Genomic DNA, 24,564 nt, shown 5'->3' on the forward strand with positions numbered 1-24,564 from the left:
AAGTGGAGTTGAGGTCGAAGATCAGCCATGATCTTATTGAATGGCGGAGCAGTCTCGAGGGGCTGTATGGCCTACTCCTATTTCTTATGTTCTTACAGTCCCAGTCCAGCATCAAACTACCCCCATGAGGTGGTCTCAATGAAACAGCTACACCGAATTGCTATTTCGCTGGTTATTAGTATAAATTAACATGAAAATTCTGTTACTTCAATTAAATAGAATGCAGTTTTATAGTTTAAACTGTATGCACTTTTGCTGGGTCTGAAACAATGTTTTGAGTTCTCAGAGTGACTCTAGAATCACAGGTTACAGCACAGAAACAGGCCAATCCATAGGGCGAAATGGCCTACTCCTGTTCTAATGTTCCTTCAGAAGCAGCCACCTCCATCGAAAATCCAACAAGAATGCTGCAGGCAGGCTTACACAATCTATTTGAGAACTGTAATCAGTAGCATTTTATCAGTGACTTTGATACAGTTGTAATGGAACATTAATTAGACAATATTGTGTTCAAAGACATAAAATGCTAAACATAACTGTGTGACGTACCTAATCATCTGTTTGTATGCATTTTTTCCTACATGTTAAACTTACCCTAATAATATAATGATAGATGATAACGAGACTGGCAGCCATCGAGAGATTCGCCAAGAAAGAGAATACTGCAAGGTACTTTAGATCACGGATAAACACAAAGCAGATCAAAAAAGGAAGCAAGCTCAGCATGTATATCCTTGAATCAACGTTCCAGTCTTCAAGTGGATTGCTGGTACTGTTTAGGTCACTGTAACCTGTGTGATTCCTCAGAAAACCTTCCACTACCTGTGGGGATAAAGCAACTGTAAAAACTTTCAGAATCAAACAAATCTATCAGCACAAACATACAGACTCAGAATTTATTAAGTCGACTAAGTGGTTAATACATGAATGGCTAGAATAGAAATTTCAGTGGGAGTAGTAGTTTTTGGTGCACAGTCAAGACAACATCAGCCCGTGTAACTGAGATTATTACACATAAAAAGGTCTGCAAGTATGAGAGCGCCTGCTTTTTTAAAAAAAATACTAGAGTCTGGCACTTTTTTAAAAAAAATACATAAAAGGTATTTTCTTTCCTTCCTTTTTTGAATCTTCTCAGCATCCCCCAGTCAAGCGCAGGCAAGCTTTCAGCAATGTCACTCTGAAACCGATTAGGAGTTTCACAAATGAGATGTGGGGTGACTCCCACTGATTTGGAATTCCTCCATTAGAAGAAATACCCAACTTCCCTCCATTTGGCACCTCCCCACAATGGCTCAGCTGAAGTCAGCAATTCACCAGGTGGACAATCACAGGCACAAAAGTGCATCCTGAGGAGAGGGATGGGTGGGATAATGGGCCAGAACTTGCACAGAGCAGCGTGGCAACGATCGCTGCAGCTCTTGCAAATTAAATTAACAAATGTACTTATTGTGGGCTCTGTGGCGTTGACTTGCTTGATTTTGAACTTTAAAAAAAAATTGTGCGCAATCTACTCAGTCTCCGAGCAGCGTAAAGTGAACAGTCTGAAAGAATAGAAAACACGCCCACAAAATCTGTCAGGCAGATAAGTCACGCCCACAAGCAGGCAAGCAGACTTCATTCATTTGAAGTTAGTATTCTGAAAGTCATAGTAAATAAAAATTGTAATATTTTTATTTATAAAGAAGCCAAAGAAATCAGACGGGAATTTTTTTTTTTTAATTTAATTTTTTTTTTAAATGACCAAAAACTATTACAATATGGAGTAATATGAGACTCCACATCTTTAAAATTTAATTTTTAGTTGTTTGGCAGTCATAAAGAGTTAGCGCACTTTTAAAACTTAGTTTAGACCTGGTATTTTTAAGCGTATCTTTTGGTGACGTAATTAGTTACTTTCCAGCTGGGCAGATGAGCAAGTTTGCGATTTTTCATTGCACACTACAATCATTGAAATCAATGTCCCTTTAATTTGCAGCTGTCAAATCACCAGCGAACCAATAGGAGCAAGTTCACAATTTCCGCATTTTAGTGCGCATGTGTGAACACGGGAACTTGCTCCTTTGATTTGCCATTAAAAGAGAGTGCTGTTGAGCTCCTCTGTTATTTCGGGAGCAATTTCTGCCCCATAGTCTGTGCAGATCATTTGAAGGAGTGATGGCAACCCTACCAGGTAGGTCATTTGTTTTTTTAAAAACTCATTTAGTACCTTCCACAAAACACCAAAGCATACCAAAGTAGAACAAATTTAAAAGAGGAGGCTCATCACCAGTTATCATAACTCATTTTCCTAAAGTGCTTTTGTGTGCTACTTAAATCTAGACAATGTTTAATGAATAAGGGCCCTCCACATGACAGCCATGCAATCAATGGGCATTTAATTCCGAAATAAATGCCTATTGATTGGCATTTACTTTAGAAAGCGGCCATGGAATGGGTGAAATGACCCTTAACCCGTGACCTGTATTCTTCCGTGCAGTATAGTTTAAATTGGGTTAATGCGTCCATTTCAGACTTTCATGACGCGTTATCTATCCACTGTCTAGTCACCAGTTGGCCTTGGAAACAAATAACTGCAGAGGCTGTCTAAATTGCACGATACTAAAAATAACGTGTGGGTCTGTGGGCATCTACATAATGGAAGCGACATTCCAGTTCTAACTTGCATGGCAGCGCAGAAAACAATGGAATACAAACATACGTAAATGTCGGACAGGAAAAAACTCAATGGTCCATCCAGCTTGTCCCATCACTATACAGACACTCCTTACCCACCCAGAGCCACATAATCTCCTGGGATAACATAACCACTATGCTACCGGGTATGAGTAATCCAGAATCATGGACTAATAATCCGGAGTCATGAGTGCAAATCCCGCCAAGGCAGATGGGGAATTTAAATTCAATTAAATAAATAAAATCTGGAATTTAAAAAAAAACTAGTATCAGTAATGGTGGCCATGAAACTACCGGATTGTCATAAAAACCCATCTGGTTCACTAATGTCCTTTAGGGAAGGAAACCTGCCCTCCTTACCCGGTCTGGCCAATATGTGACTCCAGACCCACTGAAATGTGGTTGATTTTTAATTGTCCTCTGAAATGGCCTAGCAAGCCACTCAGTTGTAAAATCTCGCTTAAAAAAAGTCATAAGAATAAAACCGGACAGACCACCCGGCATCGGACCACTAGGCACTGGACACAACAAAGGCAAACCAAGCCCAGTCGACGCTGCAAAGTCCTCCTCACTACATCTGGGGACTTGTGCCAAAATTGGGAGAGCTGTAAAACAGACCAGTCAAGCAACAGCCTGACATAGCCATACTCACAGAATCATACCTTTTAGCCAACGTCCCAGACTCTTCCATCACCATGCCTGGGTATGTCCTGTCCCACCGGCAGGACAGAGATATACAGTCAGGAGGGAGTGGCCCTGGGAGTCCTCAACATTGACTCCGGACCCCATGAAATCTCATGGCATCAGGTCAAACATGGGCAAGGAAACCTCCTGCTGATTACCACCTACTGCCCTCCCTCAGCTGATGAATCAGTCCTCCTCCATGTTGAGCATCACTTGGAGGAAGCACTGAGGGTAGCAAGGGCACAGAATGTACTCTGGGTGGGGGACTTCAATGTCCATCACCAAGAGTGGCTCGGTAGCACCACTCCTGGCCGAGTCCTGAAGGACATAGCTGCCACACTGGGCCTGCAGCAGGTGATGAGCGAACCAACACGAGGGAAAAATCTACTTGATTCTCGTCCTCACCAAATCGACCTGTCACAGATGCATCTGTCCATGACAGTATTGGTAGAAGTGACCACCGCACAATCCTCATGGAGATGAAGTCCCATCTTCGCACGGAGGACACCATCCAACGTGTTCTGTGGCAGTATCACCGTGCTAAATGGGATCGATTAGGAACAGATCTAGCAGCTCAAAACTGGACATCCATGAGGCGCTGTGGGCAATCAGCAGCAGCAGAATTGTATTCCAGCACAATCTGTAACCTCATGGTCTGGCATATTCCTCACTCTACCATCACCAACAAGCCAGGGGATCAACCCTGGTTCAATGAGGAATGTAGAAGAGCATGCCAGGAGCAGCACCAGGCGTACCGAAAAATAGGTGCCAACCTGGTGAAGCTACAACACAGGACTACATGCATGCTAAACAGCGTCGGCAACATGCTACAGACAGAGCTAAGCGATTCCACAACCAACGGATCAAATCAAAGCTCTGCAGTCCTGCCACATCCGGTCATGAATGGTGGTGGACAATTAAACAACTAATGGGAGGAGGCGGCTCTGTAAACATCCCCATCCTCAATGATGGTGGAGTCCTGCACGTGAGTGCAAAAGACAAGGGTGAAGCATTTGCAACCATCTTCAGCCAGAAGTGCCGAGTGGATGATCCATCTCGGCCTCCTCCTGATATCCCCACCATCACAGAAGCCAGTCTTCAGCCAATTCGATTCACTCCATGTGACATCAAGAAACGGCTGAGTGCACTGGATACAGCAAAAGCTATGGGCCCCAACATCCTGGCTGTCGTGCTGAAGACTTGTGCTCCAGAACTAGCTGCTCCTCTAGCCAAACTGTTCCAGTACAGCTGCAACATTGGCATCTACCTGACAATGTGGAAAATTGCCCAGGTATGTCCGGTCCACAAAAAGCAGGACAAATCCAATCTGGCCAATTACCGTCCCATCAGCCCACTCTCAATCATCAGCAAAGTGATGGGTGTTGTCGACAGTGCTATCAAGCGGCACTTACTCACCAATAACCTGCTCACCGATGCTCAGTTTGGGTTCCGCCAGGACCACTCGGCTCCAGACCTCATTACACAACCCCTCAGATAACGAAGCAGTCCGAGCCCATATGTAGCAAGACCTGGACAACATCCAGGCTTGGGCTGATAAGTGGCAAGTAACATTCGCGCCAGACAAATGCCAGGCAATGACCATCTCCAATGAGAGTCTAACCACCTCCCCTTGACATTCAACGGCATTACCATCGCCAAATCCCCCATCAACATCCTGGGGGGTCACCATTGACCAGGAACTTAACTGGACCAGCCATATAAATACTGTGGCTACAAGAGCAGGTCAGAGGCTGGGTATTCTGCGGCGAGTGGCTCACCTCCTAACTCCCCAAAGCGTTCCACCATCCACAAGGCACAAGTCAGGAGTGTGATGGAATACTCTCCACTTGCCTGGATGAGTACAGCTGCAACAACACTCAAGAAGCTCGACACCATCCAGGACAAAGCAGCCCGCTTGATTGGCACCCCATCCACCACCGGCGCACTGTGGCTGCAGTGTGTACCATCCACATGATGCACTGCAGCAACTCGCCAAGGCTTCTTCGACAGCACCTCCCAAACCCACGACCTCTACCACCTAGAAGGACAAGAGCAGCAGGCACATGAGGACAACACCACCTGCACGTTCCCCCCAAGTCACACACCATCCCGACTTGGAAATATATCGCCGTTCTTTCGTCATCGCTGGGTCAAAATCCTGGAACTCCCTTCCTAACAGCACTGTGGGAAAACCTTCACCACACGGACTGCAGCGGTTCAAGGCGGCGGCTCACCACCACCTTCTCAAGGGCAATTAGGGATGGGCAATAAATGCTGGCATTGCCAGCGACGCCCACATCCCATGAACGAATAAAAAAAGTGAAAAACCAGATAAAAACACCGGCCAATTCAGGGGAAAAATCTGGAAAATTCCTCTCCGACCCCTATAGACGATCAAAACTAATTCAAGAGATCACATTGACCCTGATTTATATTACAGGTTACCTACCTATTGTGCAAGGTGATCTCCGCACCAACCAGAAATAGGTCCAGCTCTCTCGAAGGTATACAGCGAATCAGCAATCACCGGCAATCTGTTTCACAGGTTTAATATTCTCTGGGAAAAGGACCATCTAACATTCAACCTAGTTCGGCCGTAACTTGTTCTCCCTAACCTATCCAGTTGAAATAATTTGTCCACGTAAACACAATCTACAACTTTCATTATTTTATAAACCTCAAATTGCCCAAGTCTATGATTCTCTAAAGTATACAGACCCAGCTCTTTAAGGCTACCCGGGTAGATAAGATGTTAACAATTTCCTGACCTAAAAGAAACTTGACGAATCCAAAGGATATCCTTATCAGAATGTTAAGCCAAATACAGCTAATATGAAACAAAGGCCTGCAGTTCATTAACTGCGAGCTAAAATTAACTCTTTTCGTAGTGCAGTTTTCCCGATACAAAACTTAAACTCTCATACTCAGAGGTTCAAACTGTTGAAAACAGAAAATGCTGGAGATACTCAGATAATCAGGCAGCCTCTATGGCGAGAATAGACAAAACTAATGTTTTGGGTACAGGCACTTCTTCAAAGTGGTTTTGAACATTAGTTTACTTGTTCTCACCACAGATGCTGCCTGACCTGCTGAGTGTCTCCAGCATTTTTCATTTTTGTTTCAGTTTTCCAGCATCTGCTTTTTCTTGAATTTTGTTTTCTTTACGAAGAACTAATTTTAGGCCCAAAATGGAAACCAGCAAGAGCCTAATTCAGCACAGTTTCCAAATAACTTGCACAAAATGAGATGTCTGCAAATAATCCAAACTCAAATGAGTCATGAAAGACAAATAGTGACATTAACACAGTTGAAACGTAAGTTGTTAACCAATAATCGAGTTATGCAGCACATCACATGAAATAGAACCAACAGACTTGGTGGAATACCACACAGAATATTTCCATTTTATGTTCTAAGTGGATTCCGAGGGAATTAATCAAGGTATTTACCACTGGGAATGAAAGCCCTTAGCTAACAGTCACCACCTTACAATAACTAGGCCATCAACCAGAATGTCTCCAGGTTCAAATGCATTATTGGTACAATTTTAAATGGGGTGCAGGAACTGAGAAACCTGGGAGCGTACGTGCACAAATCTTTGAAGGTGGCAGGACAAGTTGAGATGGCTGTTAAAAAAGCATACAGTATCCTTGGTTTTAAGAGGCATAAGAGTACAAAAGCAAGGAAGTTATGCTAACCCTTTATAAAACACTGGTTAGGCCCCAGCTGGAATACTGTGTCCAATTCTGGGCATCACACTTTAGGAAGCATGTCAAGGTCTTAGAGAGAATGCAGAGGAGATTTACTAGGATGGTACCAGGAATGAGGGACTTCAGTTATGCGGAGAGACTGAGAAACTGGGGTTGTTCTGCTTCCAGCAGAGAAGGTAAAGGGAAGATTTAACAGAGGTATTCAAAATCATGAAGGGTTTCGATTGTTCTCATTATTTACTCTGTTTCCAGTGGCAGACGGGTTGGTAATCAGAAGACACAAATTTATGGCAATTGACAAAAGAATCAAAAGGCAAAATGAGGATTTTTTTTTTTAAAAAAACATTGAGGTTGTAATGATCTGGAATGCATTGCCTGAAAGGGTGGTGGAAGCAGATTCAATGATAACTTTCATGAGGAATTTCAATAAATATTTGAAGGGTAAAAATTTGCAGGGCTATGGGGAAAAAGCAGAGGAATGGCACTAATTAGATAGCTGTTTCAAAGATCCAGCACAGGCATGATAGGCCAAATGGCCTCCTTCTGTGCTACATCATTCTATGATTCTAAGATCATTGGAACTCACTTTCCCCCTCAAGTATGATAGAAGATCCCCTCTGCGAGGTAGTGGAGGAACCCTGCCTCACTCATTGTCATGTCTGACAAAGATAGCTTGCAGGTCTAATTGGTGGCTAGCTTGCACTGTCTACTGTTATCTTCTGAACGACCCATACAATATGGAAAAGCAAAAGGAAATGCACAAAGTCCAGAAAAGGGGAATTCTCCAGGCCCCAGGCTGACAAAGAAGATGGATAAGAGTTGATTGTTATCTGGAAAGGCAAGCCGCTTTAATTTTGAACACCCTCAAGTCCTGAACTTACCTCCCAGTAGATCAAAAAATAAACTCCAGAAAAGCTGGAGATTTTACCCCTAATGTTGGAAACAAGATATCCAACATGAGGACCAAAAAATCTTCAGCTGGGAAAAATTAAGGGCACAATTGCGCAGATGCTGGGAACTATACCACACAGTGAAAGGAAGTCACACGTGGCACTGCCTATCTGCAACATAATTTTCACGTGTTCTCAGCATGCAGTTGCCCCCGACCATACGTAGACCATTCTTTCTACTTTTATTTATAACAAATTAATAAAAATAAGCAACACTGTGGTGTTCAGGATACACCAAGTCAATTAAAAGTCACACCACGTTATGTCTGCACATTCTTTGCTGAGTTTGAAACAGATTACATTATGATAGGAATTTGATTTTTTAATCATTTGCTTTTCATTGTTTCACTCCTTTCCTTATAGCTGAGTATTTATCACAACCAACTGGTACGCTGAGAAAATCCATTCGTCTAATTTCTCTCTCAATTCTCAACCCCATGACGTGTCTCTATTAATTTTCCCCTACCTTAGTGTTTATGTTACCTATAAGTATTTAATCTCCTCAAACTATTTTTTAGGACCAACTCTACCTTCCCATGGAATTGTTCCAACACATCATAATCTGTAATTGGTGTGTACAGTGAATTATGTTGATGTCCATTTTCACAAAGTATCATGTATCCTAATCATGTTTCAGCCTCCAGGCTGTCTGTCTATTTGTGTTGTTCTCCTCCACAGCAGATTATCTGGAACCCTCATCCATGAATATTTGTCCCCAACATCCTTTAATTCTAAAATATTTTATGTTTATTCTTCCCATCCATCACATCAGCACTGAAGTTTGCTAGCTCCAATACCTCCCAATTACTATCCAGGACGAGCCAAATCCCAATCCATAGGATTTGCTGCAGTGTCCCTGCTAAAAACTGCACAGCTGATGTTAGTGGAGTGGCTCCCTTCTGGGAGGGAGAGAACTAAAGGTACCTCTATATGGCACAAGACCCATGCTCGTGCTGCTGGGTTTCCAAATTACAGGCGTCACACATTCAGCTGCAAGAAAATTGCTGGGACTCACTAGACTGGGCCTCCATTTGTTTTGTCATCAGCTGTGTCAGACCCATACATCAGGAATGTGGTGGTACTCGTGCAATATAAAAGAAATTCAGTGGACAGATATTCTAAGTCACACTTGAACACCTTGCAACAGTAAGTTACAGATTAGCACTGAAAGAAACCCAGGACTAGGTCAACTACCTAAACTATTAGCCAGAAATGATCTGAAAAGTAGTCAAAATATGTGCATAACAAATAAAAACATAATTTCCTTTTCTTACTTTTTTTTAAAAAAAAGAATTCGTTCATGGGATGTGGGCGTCGCTGGCGAGGCCGGCATTTATTGCCCATCCCTAATTGCCCTAGAGAATGTGATGAGCAGCCACCTTCTTGAACCGCTGCAGTCCATGTGGTGAAGGTTCTCCCACAGTGCTGTTAGGAAGGGAGTTCCAGGATTTTGACCCAGCGGCGATGAAGGAACGGCGATATATTTCCAAGTCGGGATGGTGTGTGACTTGGAGGGGGAACATGCAGGTGGTGATGTTGTTCCCACGTGCCTGCTGCTCTTGTCCTTCTAGGTGGTAGAGGTCGCGGGTTTGGGAGGTGCCGTCGAAGAAGCCTTGGCAAGTTGCTGCAGTGCATCCTGTGGAAGGTACACACTGCAGCCAGTGCGCCGATAGTGAAGGGAGTGAATGTTTAGGGTGGTGGATGGGGTGCCAATCAAGCAGGCTGCTTTGTCCTGGATGGTGTCGAGTTTCTTGAGTGTTGTTGGAGCTGCACTCATCCAGGCAAGTGGCGAGTATTCCATCACACTCCTGACTTGTACCTTGTAGATGGTAGAAAGGCTTTGGGGAGTCAGGAGGTGAGTCACTCGCCGCAGAATACCCATCCTCTGACTTGCTCTTGTAGCCACAGTATTTATACGGCTGGTCCAGTTATGTTTCTGGTCAATGGTGACCCCCAGGATGTTGATGGTGGGGAATTCGGCGATGGTAATGCTGTTGAATGTCAAGGAGAGGTGGTTAGACACTCTCTTGTTGGAGATGGTCATTGCCTGGCGCGAATGTTACTTGCCACTTATCAGCCCAAGCCTGGATGTTGTCCAGGTCTTGCTGCATGCGGGCACGGACTGCTTCATTACCTGAGGGGTCGCGAATGGAACTGAACACTGTGCAATCATCAGCGAACATCCCCATTTCTGACCTTTTGATGGAGGGAAGGTCATTGATGAAGCAGCTGAAGATGGTTGGGCCTAGGACACTACCATGAAGTACTCCTGCAGCAATGTCCTGGGGCTGAGATGATTGGCCTCCAACAACCACTACCATCTTCCTTTGTGCTAGGTATGACTCCAGCCACTGGAGAGTTCTCTCAGATTCCCATTGATTTCAATTTTACTAGGGCTCCTTGGTGCCACACTGTGTCAAATGCTGCCTTGATGTCAAGGGCAGTCACTCTCACCTCACCTCTGGAATTCAGCTCTTTTGTCCATGTTTGGACCAAGGCTATAGTGAAGTCTGGAGCAGAGTGGTCCTGGCGGAACCCAAAATGAGCATCGGTGAGCAGGTTATTGATAAGTGCTGCTTGATAGCGCTGTCGACAACACCTTCCATCACTTTGCTGATGATTGAGAGTAGGCTGATGGGGCAGTAATTGGCCGGATTGGATTTGTCCTGCTTTTTGTGGACAGGACATACCTGGGCAATTTTCCACATTGTCAGGTAGATGCCAGTGTTGTAGCTGTACTGGAACAGTTTGGCTAGAGGCGCGGCTAGTTCTGGAGCACAAGTCTTCAGCACGACAGCTGGGTTGTTGTCGGGGCCCATAGCCTTTGCTGTATCCAGTGCACTCAGCCGTTTCTTGATAACACATGGAGTGGATCAAATTGGCTGAAGACTGGCTACTGTGATGGTGGGGATATCAGGAGGATGCAGAGATGGATCATCCACTTGGCACTTCTGGCTGAAGATGGTTGCAAACGCTTCAGCCTTGTCTTTTGCACTCACGTGCTGGACTCCACCATCATTGAGGATGGGGATGTTTACAGAGCCTCCTCCTCCCATTAGTTGTTTAATTGTCCACCACCATTCACGACGATGTGGCAGAACTGCAGAGCTTTGATCTGATCCGTTGGTTGTGGAATCGCTTAGCTCTGTCTATAGCATGTTGCTGCCACTGTTTAGCATGCATGTAGTCCTGTGTTGTAGCTTCACCAGGTTGGCACCTATTTTTAGGTACGCCTGGTGCTGCTCCTGGCATGCTCTTCTACACTGCTCATTGAATCAAGGTTGATCCCCTGGCTTGTTGGTAATGGTAGAGTGAGGAGTATGCCAGCCATGAGGTTACAGGTTGTGCTGGATTACAATTCTGCTGCTGCTGAGGCCTACAGCGCCTCATGGATGCCCAGTTTTGAGCTGCTAGATCTGTTCCTAATTTATCCCATTGAGCACGGTGATAGTGCCACACAACACGTTGGATGGTGTCCTCAGTGCGAAGACGGGACTTCATCTCCACGAGGATTGTGCAGTGGTCACTCCTACCTCAAGCACCATGAGATGCTTTTCTCCAAAATAGGCGCAATATAAATGCAAGTTGTTGTTGAGTTATGTGCTTTTAAACAGGTACATACAGTTTAATTGAACCGAATGGTGCAATTATGTTTCCACTTTCATATTGATGCAAAGCAGTTAAGAGTGTACATCAACAAGAAAGTATCTCTTAATTCACAACACACCCAAATGGGTGTGGATGCATTAGCTCTTTCAGCCCATTTCACCAAAGTGCCAACTCTACTGTCCTCAAATTTCAACATGATCTCCGGGGATTTTGATTCTGCAATCTCATCCAGTCTTCTATTTGCCTTCTTACACTGTTTAGACATGGAAGCAAGAGTCAACAACCCAAGTTACCCACTTGACAAAATCCACACCACCCATGGAATACATGTGACTTCTAAAAATGCAGTATCTTGCATTCATTTGCCATTTATTCCAGGTACAACTCAGTTATCTTTCAAAGATCGTAGCTGCCTCCACGGAATCTGGGGTAATCTATGAATTTAACTGCTTTGCACTGAGGTTATGATTCCAGGTGATTAATGTATTCAAGGAATAGAAGAGGCCCAGCACAAACCCCGAGCGTATGCAACTCAAGAGCTTCCCCACAGCTCTTAAGACTACCCTCTGATCCCTTTACTTTAGCTAGGTCCCAATCTGACTCCACAAAGCACTAACAGCACGTGGTTTGAGATCCCTTTTGACAGGCATCCCACACCACATGAAAGCAATGCAAATTTTCGTTTCAGAAGTTCACAAGCAGTCAGTGGATTTCCTGAGCACTTCATGAACTTATTTCGGGGCCTTTTTATTGTTATGATGAGAAGCTAATGTGCTCTGCACAGGTACTCACAATATTTAAAAATTCACAGCTGGGGAGCAAAGGTCTGTATATGCACGGAAGCGTGCATGCAGAACTCTCCCCGGTATGCAGAGTGAATGGCAGCTCTCAGAACAAGTGTTGCATGCACTTTGCACTTTATAGCTACCACTCTCCAATCTGCAGTGCAATATAACTGCAGGCTTACCTCGGAGGAAAGCAATTACACTGAAGATACCAACTATGACCCAATATTGCCAACTCTATTACATAAAATGTGATGCAAATTGTTCTCCCTTGTCTGATTTTGTGCAATACTTAGCAGGCAGCTAAGTCATAAAAAGAATAAAAGGGAGCAAGATTTTTTTAAGAACGTGCGATTTCTATTTTTGAAATATCAATTTGTGGAGATTATCTTTACTCAGAAAAGGATCATAACTGCACTTTAGTTTCTTCTCACTTTTCTAATCCTATTTCTTCTACATACTAGTGAAGAATGTACAAGACAGTAGGATGGCTTTGTTGGTCCCCTTCACTTCCTTATCTACATGCTGCCCTTTGACATCATTTACAGACATGAGATCAGCTTCCACATGTACACTGACCACACCCAGTTCCAGCTCTGCTGATCCCTCCATTCCACGTGTATGGTCAGGCTGCTTGTTCAATATCCACCCATGGATTAGCCGCAGTTTCATCCAGCTGGGTTTCAAGGGGAGACCAAAGCCATCGTCTTTTGTCCCCACCACGAACTCCATACCCTTGCCACCAAGTCAGTCTCTCTCCACAACCACCGACTCAGACTGCAGCAGACTGTTCGCAATCTCAATAACCTATTCGACCACAAGCTACGCATCCAATACCATGTCCTCGCCATCACATATCCTTCTCCAGCACAAAGCCCACCTACTTTTACCTCAGTCACATTACCCGTCTTTGCCTCTGCCTCAGCCCATTGACTGCTGAAACCCTGATCCATGCTTGTGTTACCTCAAGACAACTATTCCAATGTTCTCCTGGCTGCCCTCTCATTTCCATACTCCTTATCCATCAGCTCATCTAAAACTCTGCTATCCGCATCCTATAACACACTAAATCCCAATCACCCATTACCTCTGTCCTTCTTGACCTACAATGGCTCCAAGTACCTCAACAACTCAAATTTAAAATTCTCATCTTCTTATTTAAATCCCTTCATGGCCTCACCCCTCCCCATCTCTGTAACTCCAACAATCCTACAAACGCCACCCACCCCCAAACTCTCCGTTCCTCTGACTTTAGCCTTTTGTCTACCCCTCTCCCTTTGTCTCACCATTGGCAGTGTGCTTTCAGCCATTCGGCCCCATGCTCTGAGATTTAAACACCAATTATCTCAAACATCTTTCTATTCTGGCTGATCCTCACTGCTATCTTGCTATTCTCCTGCTGTACAATGGCCTTCCTCGCTGCCCTCCTACTGGCTACTTTCTCCCTTGCTGATTGTGCTGCTTCACTCCCCTTAACTGATGACAAACTCCATGCTGTCTTAACATACTGTCCACAGCGTGGCCATCTCTTAGCTCTTGCTCCACTGGTTTTGCCCGTTAAAGTGAGTAGGACGGAGACTTCGGAGTTGTTTTTTTATGCTATTAGTGAACTCAAGATTCATCCACCAGAACAACGCCCGAGCCTCAAGGCCTACTGAGTTTAAACAGTTGACCAAATGGTGCAAGAAGCAAAAGGCAGCTGCATCATGGGACAGTAGCACATTTGCATCTTAAATTTGTAAATTCACAAAAAAAGTGAATTTGCAACAGGATATGCACCCCTGGCTCTGACCAGAGCACTATACAGTTTGTGCATGACTTCCTCTTACTTGGATTCTACCGTTTTAGCTGTATAGTTCAGCATTCTATTTGCTTTGTTGATTACAGTGCTTAGACACGTTGAGCATCAAATCGCGTAGGACACTATGGGCCAGATTTTGATTGAGTGGAGCATCTCGCGGCGTGCCCCATTAGTTAGACTTGTTCGTGCATGGTCAAGTTCGTAAATTTTTTGCCCACAAAGTTGCTGGAAATTCGAGCTGACAATGGCGCAGTGAGGGCAACAGAGCATCTGGGACCTTAGTGAACAACGGGACAGTGTATCTCCTTAACCAATGAGATTTAAGGACTGAGAAATGAACTGAGAAGGAGGGTGAAATCAATGGGCCATAATTTGCTGTCAAAATAACGGTGAGGCTAATGGCACTCGCCATTATTTATGCACAAATGATACAGCAACTTCAAGCAAGGGGCAGATGTGTGGTTAAACTCAAATATCCAAAGGTTGCTGGCCGAGTTACGCTGCTCCGCCATTAGTTTCGCAAAAACAGCATCAAGCTGTCTGCCTCACTATTAAAATATATTAAATGGCATGAAGTTGCTGTATTTGCACGGTAAATACAGACTAAACTTGCCACAGAAAGTTAAGTCCTGTCCATTTCAGTCGAAGTACCCTTTTAATAACATGGTAAGTGTTAACTACTCCCAGTCAACCCCTCTGCCACCGAAAATTAACTATTACAAGTGTGAAGTCTCATTTGTCCAGGATTTCATTGTTGTTGGAGATTTAAAAATTTAAAATTTTACATTTGAAACTTTTTTTTAAAAACTTTTCCTGTCTTTTTTTCCTCTCTTAATCCAATCTTTCTTTCCCTCTCTTTATTTCTCTTTCTGTACCTGATTTCACATTGAATTCACCCACTCTAATTTACACTTCCTTCTCTATCCTTGCGTTGTTAATTTCACAATCCTTCAATCGGATTGGTTAAGGGGATTCACAGTTGCTTGCCCTATTCACTCAGGTCCCAGACGCCCTGTTTCCCTCACTGCGACATTATCAGCTCACACTTTCAGCAACTTGCCACATAAAAAAAATTTAAAACCTAAATGTGCAAGGGCAAGTCTAATTAACGGCAAATGTCGTTAGGTGCCCTGCCACAACAAATTATGGTGCAGGGAGCAGTTGAAGCAGAGACAACTGTATCTTTTAAGGGAGAATTAGATAAATATTTGAAGCAGAGAAGGTACAGGGTTACTGGGAAAGAGCAGGGCCATGGGATTAGTTTTGGATTGCTCTAGCAAAGGGCTAGCACAGATATGATGGCCTGAATGGCTGCCTTCTATGATGCAGCAAATGTCTACAGTATTTTAATGACTTACTCAAGGCAATGCTGAATCCAATGCTTTAGCACACAAGATCTAGATTAAATACATACATACCTGTAGAATATAATGTTGAACGCACGTAGGACTGTTGATTTATCCCTGCTTATTCCATGACACTATCAATCACATGGTCAGCACAGACCAGAATGCTGGTACACTCATTTTCAACAACTATTGCAGCATTACAGTACCCCTTTTCCCTTCCTTTCTCTCCCACTAACTCTTGGTCCCTGGCATTTTACCTTACTTTATGTTTAGTTTTCTACTTTTTTGTGAAGAACCACAAGACTGAGCCCCGGTGTCATAGAGTCATAGAAGTTTACAACATGGAAACAGGCCCTTCGGCCCAACATGTCCATGTCGCCCAGTTTATACCACTAAGCTAGTCCCAATTGCCTGCACTTGGCCCATATCCCTCTATACCCATCTTACCCATGTAACTATCCAAATGCGTTTTAAAAGACAAAATTGTACCCGCCTCTACTACTGCCTCTGGCAGCTCGTTCCAGACACTCACCACCCTTTGAGTGAAAAAATTGCCCCTCTGGACCTTTTTGTATCTCTCCCCTCTCACCTTAAATCTATGTCCCCTCGTTATAGACTCCCCTACCTTTGGGAAAAGATTTTGACTATCTACCTTATCTATGCCCCTCATTATTTTATAGACTTCTATAAGATCACCCCTTAACCTCCTACTCTCCAGGGAAAAAAGTCCCAGTCTATTCAACCTCTCCCTATAAGTCAAACCATCAAGTCCCGGTAGCATCCTAGTAAATCTTTTCTGCACTCTTTCTAGTTTAATAATATCCTTTCTATAATAGGGTGACCAGAACTGTACACAGTATTCCAAGTGTGGCCTTACTAATGTCCTGTACAACTTCAACAAAACATCCCAACTCCTGCATTCAATGTTCTGACCAAAAGCACGCAAAAGGGACACAAAGAAAAAGCAAGAAAAAAATCCAAAATTTTAAATTTGATATTTTTTAAATCTCCTGAAACAATTCACAACGTGAAGGAATAAAACTCCACACTTTAACTGTTTACTTTCTGGGCAAGAGAGATTGATAGACATTAACAATTATCACATCGTTAATAGGATACTTACGCTGTTAATTACTAGACTTAATTGGGCAGTTGAGGTTAAGCGCAAGATGCAGTTTCCACGATGCAAATGGCAGAGTGGTGCAAATCAGCCAGCAACTTGTGGCAATTCGCAATTCATGGGGTATCTCTGCCTCGCTACAAGTTGCTGGCCAATTTGCACATTAACAATGGCGTGCATCATTCAAACACTTATTTTTCAGCAAAATCTGGCCTTATAGCTCTTTTTTAATTTCATCCTTAGCTATTTCAATGCTAATGATGGTGTACGTTTGCCGCCTATTTTTTCATCCTATATACGCAATACTATAAACTTGTCTGTATTAAATTTAATTTGTTATTGCTTTGCCGACTTACATATTTTGTCCAATTATATTTCTCAAGCTTCCTCCTCAGAATGAACTGCCCCTCCTACTGTGATACTATCTGCACGTTTGACCAATTTGCATGGAATTTCTGAATCCAAGTAATTGATAAAAATTAGAAACATTGAGGGTCCAATATCAAAAACTGCTCACCCTATTCAGTAGCCGCTGCTTTCAATCCTTCAGACAATTTCTTTACAATTCCCAAGGTCCACCCCACCCCCACCCCCCCAATGAACCCACAACTTTGAACTTAAACATGCAAAATTTTGCCAAATGCTTTATGGTCACTTTTTCTGCAAATTACCAGAATTAAGTTTAACTTGGCTTAGTGGGATTTGAACTAACAACCTCTAGTCCAGTACCATAACCACTGCACTGCCATAGTTTGACATGTTTTCATATCTTCCTATTTTTTCCCTCAACTTAAACTGTCCAGTATCCCCATTTCAATAGTTTCCCTCAAGAAGTCTCCATTTCTTAACCACTATTTACTCAACTGGGCTCCAATCCCCACTGGCACACTCAAGATCCACTGTTAAACAATTCATTTCACTGACTCATAATAATTCATTTACCAAGTCTATTTTTGTCCACTCAATAATTCCCTAACTTTTGTCTGCCCCTGTACTCTCCTCTTTTTCCTTAAGCTTATTGAGCAAGAATCATAACTCCTCCTCCATTTTACACTCAGCTTTCTTATACACGAACATCCCACAGCAAACTCACCTCATAGATTAAAATGTTCCCCTTTTAATCTCATTACTCTCAAGATCACTAGGTAACAAGATAGCTATGGATGAATAAAACCATTCGACCCATCTAAATAGATCCTACACTTTACATCACAGCATCTAATTGGTTCTTTATTGCTTCTAGGGTTTTCACTTCCACTGCTCTATCTGGAAGTCTATTCAATACATTGATCGCTCTCTATGAAGAATTTTCTGTACCAGTCCTGAATTTGCCTTTTGCTTCTGCCTGCTTTTAAAAGCTAATTAATTCAAGTTAGTCAAGTTATTTCTTCGATAAAGTGGAACACTGACAATGCAATCCCTTTCAGTCATTTGAGAAATTGACAGTTTACTTTGAGAATGACAGATTAGGCAAGTGCACTTCAGAATAACAGACAGGCCATCAAGCTATTGGAAGGAAAATCAATTTATCAATGACAACAAACAACAACTTGCATTTATATAGCACCTTTAACATAGTAAAAGGCCCCAACGTGCTTCACAGGAGCGTTGTCAAACAAAATTTGACACCAAGCCAGAGATATTAGGACAGGTGACAGGAGAGAACTGTCCATATTGGAGAGGCATTAAGATACTCTGCAAGAGTCATGCCAGTGAACACAAAAATACATAGCTAGTCTGTTGACACAAAACAAAAATATGGAGGCAATGCTCATTTAAAAATGGGATACATTTTAATTCAATAAAAGGAGACAACTATTATTTAAAAGTCACTGGTGAAATCACAAAACTTGGTGACTGCAGAAAAAAAACTTTAAAAATACAGATCATTCCATTCTATGCCATAGCTCCAAGTTACAATCTCAATAAACAAACTTTAACCACAGGAAAGGTTTAGCTCAGCAGAGATACTATCAGATCTGATATGCACTGAAGTACAATGGACAGGCTAGAAAATCTTAGGTTGGCCTAAAAAGTATGAGGTATGATTGGTAATAATCATAGGTTTGCTATTAGTGCCACCAGAAATTTCAACCAGAAACTGCTAGTTATTTATGAAATCTAAATATCTTTTCATCTTTCAATCCTTTGAAAAATGAAAAGCCATTTGTAGCATTCAAATACATTTTATAACATCTCCAGAAATAATATGAGATTATGAATCTTCCCCCCCCACCCCAGCACAATTTTTAAAAATACTACTCAATCTCTTGTAACACTGCACAAGGAGTTAAGACCAAGTGTAGTTTCAAAATGAAGTGGAGTTAAGGCAGTATGAGATAACTGAACCAGTGAGTGCAGACATAGTCCCCAATTTAATGTCATACATTGTCATTTTTATATAATACTTCAGTTTCATAGTTATAGTTAAATGGCAAAATTTACAACAATTTGAGAAGCAGGGTAGGTTAGAGTTTCTCTGGAGTAAAGGCTGAGGAGCAGACAAAACTGAAGTGTTAAAATGAGAGGATGAATTACAGCATGATGAGTTTACATAGACCAATTCCATCATGAACATGTACGTTGAAATTTAGAATGGAAAACATTGCCACCAAAGTATGATAAAAACATGATGAGGAATAAGGCTTTTTAAAAAAAAACAGGAAACGTATGTATTATATTATAGAAATGACAACACTACTACAAAGTTTCATTTCCCAACTAATTCGTGTATCAGTTTTACTCGAGTTTTATGAGGCTTTATTTTCAGCATGTGTAAAAAAAAAATGAAAATCATGAAAAAAAAATTGGAGCCTGAAAAACCCACATAAATTGAGAAACATCAACAAAAAAGTTTTTATTTTGAATATTGCTAAAACTAAAAAAAAAAATCAGCAAGGGGCTTAAAGGTACAGTCAGACTAAATGACAATCAATAATTACTTACACAGTTCACAGACACCACTTTTATGGGCTCATACCAGATTCTCACTTAACATATTTTTAAATTAACAGTAAAGCTGAAGACTTCAATGTACCTGCCAATGTAATGGTGGGATATTAAATATTGTTGGAGATTATGTACAGGGAAAAACTGCAATTTTACTTTTAGTAAACAATGCCTTGGTGTGCAACCTGAATCAGTCTTTGACTAATGACATCAGTCTTAAGGGACTATCTGTGCGGTAATTATGTCAGTGCACTGCTGCCCTTCGTCCATACCTAACTGGATATGGAAGTCTGATGTTTGCTGCAGTATAAAGAATACTGTCCTTACAATACCTAAAAGGTACTCCTGGTCCACTTTATGGCAACACACTGAGCATTTTTTCCTTTTCCTAATTAAAAAGTTACTAAATCGGGATCCAGAGATGTACACACATCACACCCATGACATCAGCACGGCACATAACAAACAACGCTTGTAGCGTCCTCATGGACATGTTGCACATTTACACACCTGATTCTTGGCAAGAAACCAATGGAAAATTTCACAGGTTTTTCTCACATTTGGGAGGAAAGTTATTTTTTGTTTACAGATTTGTTACCCAGGCATTTGTTGGTGGGGTGAAACCACAATGGTAACAACCTATATTGTGTGTGTGTGTGTGTGTGTGTGTGTGTGTGTGTGTGTGTGTGTGTGTGTGTGTGCGCGCGCACTCTTTTTCCTACAAGTTGATGTCCTTTCACCTACTTTCTCCCTTCACAGTATCCTTCTGAACAGACTACTTAAAACATCAAAGCAGATCCTGTGTGATTTCTAATGTTTAATATTTTTAAAGTGCAACAAATAAACCAGTTTGACATTCTAAACAATAAAAAGCTATTTAATTTTGTCACAGAAAGATTACAAGATAGAAAAAAGGATTATTGAATCTTTAAGTTTTCACAGGGAATAAAATCGATCATTTTTTTCAGTTGTTGAAGTCTACGACAGAACAATTTTAACTGCCCACTAAAGCCTCACCTGTTTCATGTTAGCTGCAAGGAAAACAAAATAAACCGAGCAAAATCCCAGTTGTGTAATGATGAGGAAGAAGTCAACAGTCACCCTAAAACAGGAAGTTAAATGCATGTCAACGTAATGAATAACATTGAAAGGTTCTTCATTCCACTTACGTAACACATAAAATGAACATAAGAACTTGGAGTTATAGAACTTTTCAAAACCTAAGGACGTCCCAAAGTGCATCACAGCCAATGAAGTACTTTTGAACTGTAGTCACTGTGGTAGTGTAGGGAAAAGTGGGAGCCAATTTACATATAGCATGGTCCCACAAACTGCAATCAGATAATCTGTTTTTAAAATCGATGTTGGTTGAGGGATAAATATTGGCCAAGATGGTGGAAGGTCTCCCTCTTTATCTTCGAATAGTGCCACAGGATCTTTTAAATCCACCTGAGGGGGCAGATAGGCTTTCAGTTACGTCTCATCCAATAGATGGCACCTCTGACAGTACAGCACTCACTTATTACTGCACTGAAGTATCAGACTAGATTATGTGCTTAAGTATCAGGAGTAGGACTTGAATCCACAACCTTCTATCTGAGGTGAGATTCTGTCACTGAGCCAAGGCTGTCACCTGATAGTTTGAAAGTATGAAAACCTGAGATTCCCAGATGATCTGTAAGGGTATTCCGGTTGGGAGGTAAGTAGTCAATTTTCTGTATTTACTAGTATTGTACTACCACCCTCCATTTCTGCACGACATACCAGTAAAAATGTATTGCATTGATGGCACTGTTTTCTTTTGGATAGGTGACAGTCTTTAAGAAGTTTGGATGGGGGCAGGTACCAGGAGAATATCAATAATTGTACTAAACCAAAAAATTTGTACAATATTGGTGTAAAATTTCCCAACCATAGAGTATTAACAGTAAGCATTATGATTTTATAAACAACCAATCTTCAGTAGGTACAAGTAAATCAGAATCCAGATAAAGAACAAAAAAAATGTAATTATTCACATTTATTTGGGATGCTGTATACAGGCTGAAAGGGCTCAAAAATAAATACCCAGGAAAAATGGCTTTTATCCCAGAGCACAATAAGAGAGACATTGATGGTGATCACGAGGGAGTCAACAGTGGTGAGGTACCAGTAGACTGGAAACAGATTAATATGGCACCCAATTTCAAAAAGGGTGTCAAAGAGATGTAGACAGCCACAGACCCATTGGACTTACTTCCATTCTGTGTACAATAATGGAACCCTAGATATAGAGTAGTGAAGGCAAAAAGGGGAGGTTCCGAGGATAGATCGGGGAGGTTGGATTGCAGCAGGTCAGCTTGTTGGACCTGGAGGAAACACTTCTGTTCCTCCTGCCCCCCCCCCAGCAGTGCACTAAAGGCACTCACTTGATGATCCAGCCCTTCTCCCCTCCTTTTACCTGGCAAGAATCACGAGCCCCGGGAATCCCGGCCCCCATGACTTAAAAATAAAAAAAGCTGTTAAGGAGGCTGCATGCCTCCATTTTAAAAGATTTCAATGACCGACCCGCCTCCGTTAGATCCAGAAGTGTCCCACCCACCCCTTACCCACCCGTCCTTGGGGGTTAAAATTACCCTCTCGGCTTTTAACTGCAGGTGGGGAAAAATGGTTGAGTGGTCCAATCTCTCAAACTCTTAGGTTGCCAATGCCAGGCTGTGTCACATGTCAGCCACAGATGCGTGTGCAGGAGAAAAATCCAAAAAGCGAAAGAAAAATTGGTTTGCACAAAATAGACAAAGCACTGTTTTGGCATTTAATTTTTTTTTAAGAAGTGCCTTTTTTTTTGTACAAGAGGGAATGAAACATGATGAGACACAGAAATAAATTACACAGAAGAAATAGCAGGAAAAAAAAAGTAGCAGCAAGGAAGAAAATAGGCAGAAAAAAAAATGGAAATTCAAAAATAAAAGCCCTGCCACTCATTAAACATTCTGGGCTTTGTTCTGCTAATACCTTCTTTCCACAAGTGATAAATATGCTGTTTCTTAGCTGTCACTTGCTTGATGTATCTGTGGATAGCCAACCAACCAATTTGATAAATGGGTCAGTGGCAGCTTGGAAGGATCTGAGAGTATAAATGTTGAATGCAGTGATGATCTTCACAGCCATGGGAAAATTTGTCTCCATGATTAAAGTTGACTGCAGGAAAGAAATTGCAGGGAAGTGGGACTAATTGGATAGCTCTTTTAAAAAGAGTAAGATGGGCCGAATGACTTCCTTCTGTGCTGTATGATTCTAGGTCACCTTGAAGAAATTGCATAGCTCTGTGGCAGTCTTTGTGAAGTGGAGGTAGCAAAGACCAGATTTCTCTGATGTCTTCGTATGCAAATGTGGGTCCTGGGATAAGGACGTATACCAAAGGCCAGTCTTATCCCCATACGAATTGACCTTTCGCATCGAAATCGTACAAGCAGTATTGAAACTCCCAAAGGAATTTCCATCCTGATAACCATTTTCTGGAAGCCAAATTGCAGCTGCAAACAAGACAGTGGCAGGAAAAGGGGTGGCACCTAGAAGTTTTGCACTGCAAAAAATGTTACATAAAGAGCAACAAAAATGAATGCACAAAAGAAAATGCAGGGGAGACAATTCAGTGAAAAAAATGAAACTTGCCAACTGACAAGTAAAAATCCTAACAGCTTTAAGAAACTTATCTCTACAGGCCAGACCAGCCAAACACTAATATGCAAGAATCAGTGAGAAAAATGTGAAATCCAGCATTTGAGTCATTAACATGCCTCCAAAGGTTTAATGTGGTTCACACAGGTCAGCAGCAAGGCATAAAAAGAAATGTATTTGCTGCATAATACATCAAAACATTGTGCCTGGTTTTCTGGTGTATGCTCCTGGCAAAAGGAGCCTTGTAAAATTGACTCAAGTCTCAACACTTGGCTGAAAGAGTGGAACCCTACTGTCATTAAATCTGAACACATCGCAGAAAACCTGTACCTCCATAAAAATCGCAAGGGCCATGGATCCATATTTGAGATTTGTGTCTCTCATAGGCACAAGGAGGGTCCTGGCACTTCAAAAGGCACTAACTCAAATACCTTTACATTACAGGGTTGTCTCCATTGGAAGCAATCCAATCGTCAATAGGATTCACTTTTGAACAGGACCATCAATGTTAAATTAAATGGAGTATGAATTTCGAGTTTCATTGAGAGTCACCATCGTTGAGTTATTTAATATTTTAAATAAATATTAAACAACTTCTTGATTCAAAAATGTCAATGCTAGTGATCAAAAAAAACATTAAATTTTCACTGCTCCAGTGAACTGTTGATGACAACAAATTAGTTATTTTCAAAGTTCATTCATTGGCTTTAAAAGATAGTTCAACAATAGCAAGATTATTTTGCAATAATTATTGCAAAAAAGCTTAAAAATAATTTGATATAGAAAAATAAAATCACTTAATTCATACCAGAACTCATTTATGAATATTGGACAGATGATGATTCAGGTCTTAGCTAAATTCCCCTTTGACTGAGCGAAGGACTTACATTTCCTTTTCAATGATTTCCCCTCATCCCCTGAATGTGCTAACTTTTCTCAGAGAAAATGCATACCAATCCAGGGTATGGTATTTAGTGGTTATGGTACTGAGTAGCAACCTGGGAGGTCAGGAGTTCAAATCCTATCATGCATGGCAAGTTGTGAAATTGAGCTCAACAAATCTGATTGTTTGTGGCTAGCACCAGAAAAATGCTGTGAAAAATCTAATGGTTCACTAATGTCCTTCAGGGAAGGAAAACTGCCGGCTCTTTACTTTCGGATGTACCGTATATATGAAGTCATTTCAAAGCTGAGATTTTGATTATCTTTGATTGCAGAACACATGGACAGATAAAAGTAAGGCTGCCTCAGAAAAATTCTACCTGGAAAAACTA

The 24,564-nt window shown here is 41.8% G+C and overlaps 1 protein-coding gene across 3 annotated transcripts in view; it reads right to left on the reverse strand.

The window, feature by feature from the left end:
- The window catches only part of LOC137323010 (neutral amino acid uniporter 4-like), a 429,467-nt gene that overhangs the window by 366,002 nt on the left and 38,901 nt on the right, over positions 1-24,564 (reverse strand). For all 3 annotated transcript variants that reach the window (XM_067986344.1, XM_067986343.1, XM_067986346.1), the window contains exons 7-8: positions 20,648-20,732; positions 595-822 (exon numbers count right to left, since the gene is read on the reverse strand). In XM_067986344.1, the coding sequence (XP_067842445.1) occupies positions 595-822; positions 20,648-20,732 (313 nt within the window). The remainder of the gene's footprint in view (positions 1-594; positions 823-20,647; positions 20,733-24,564) is intronic.

The sequence above is a fragment of the Heptranchias perlo genome, chromosome 6 (assembly GCF_035084215.1).
Source record: "Heptranchias perlo isolate sHepPer1 chromosome 6, sHepPer1.hap1, whole genome shotgun sequence".
NCBI lineage: Eukaryota > Metazoa > Chordata > Chondrichthyes > Hexanchiformes > Hexanchidae > Heptranchias > Heptranchias perlo.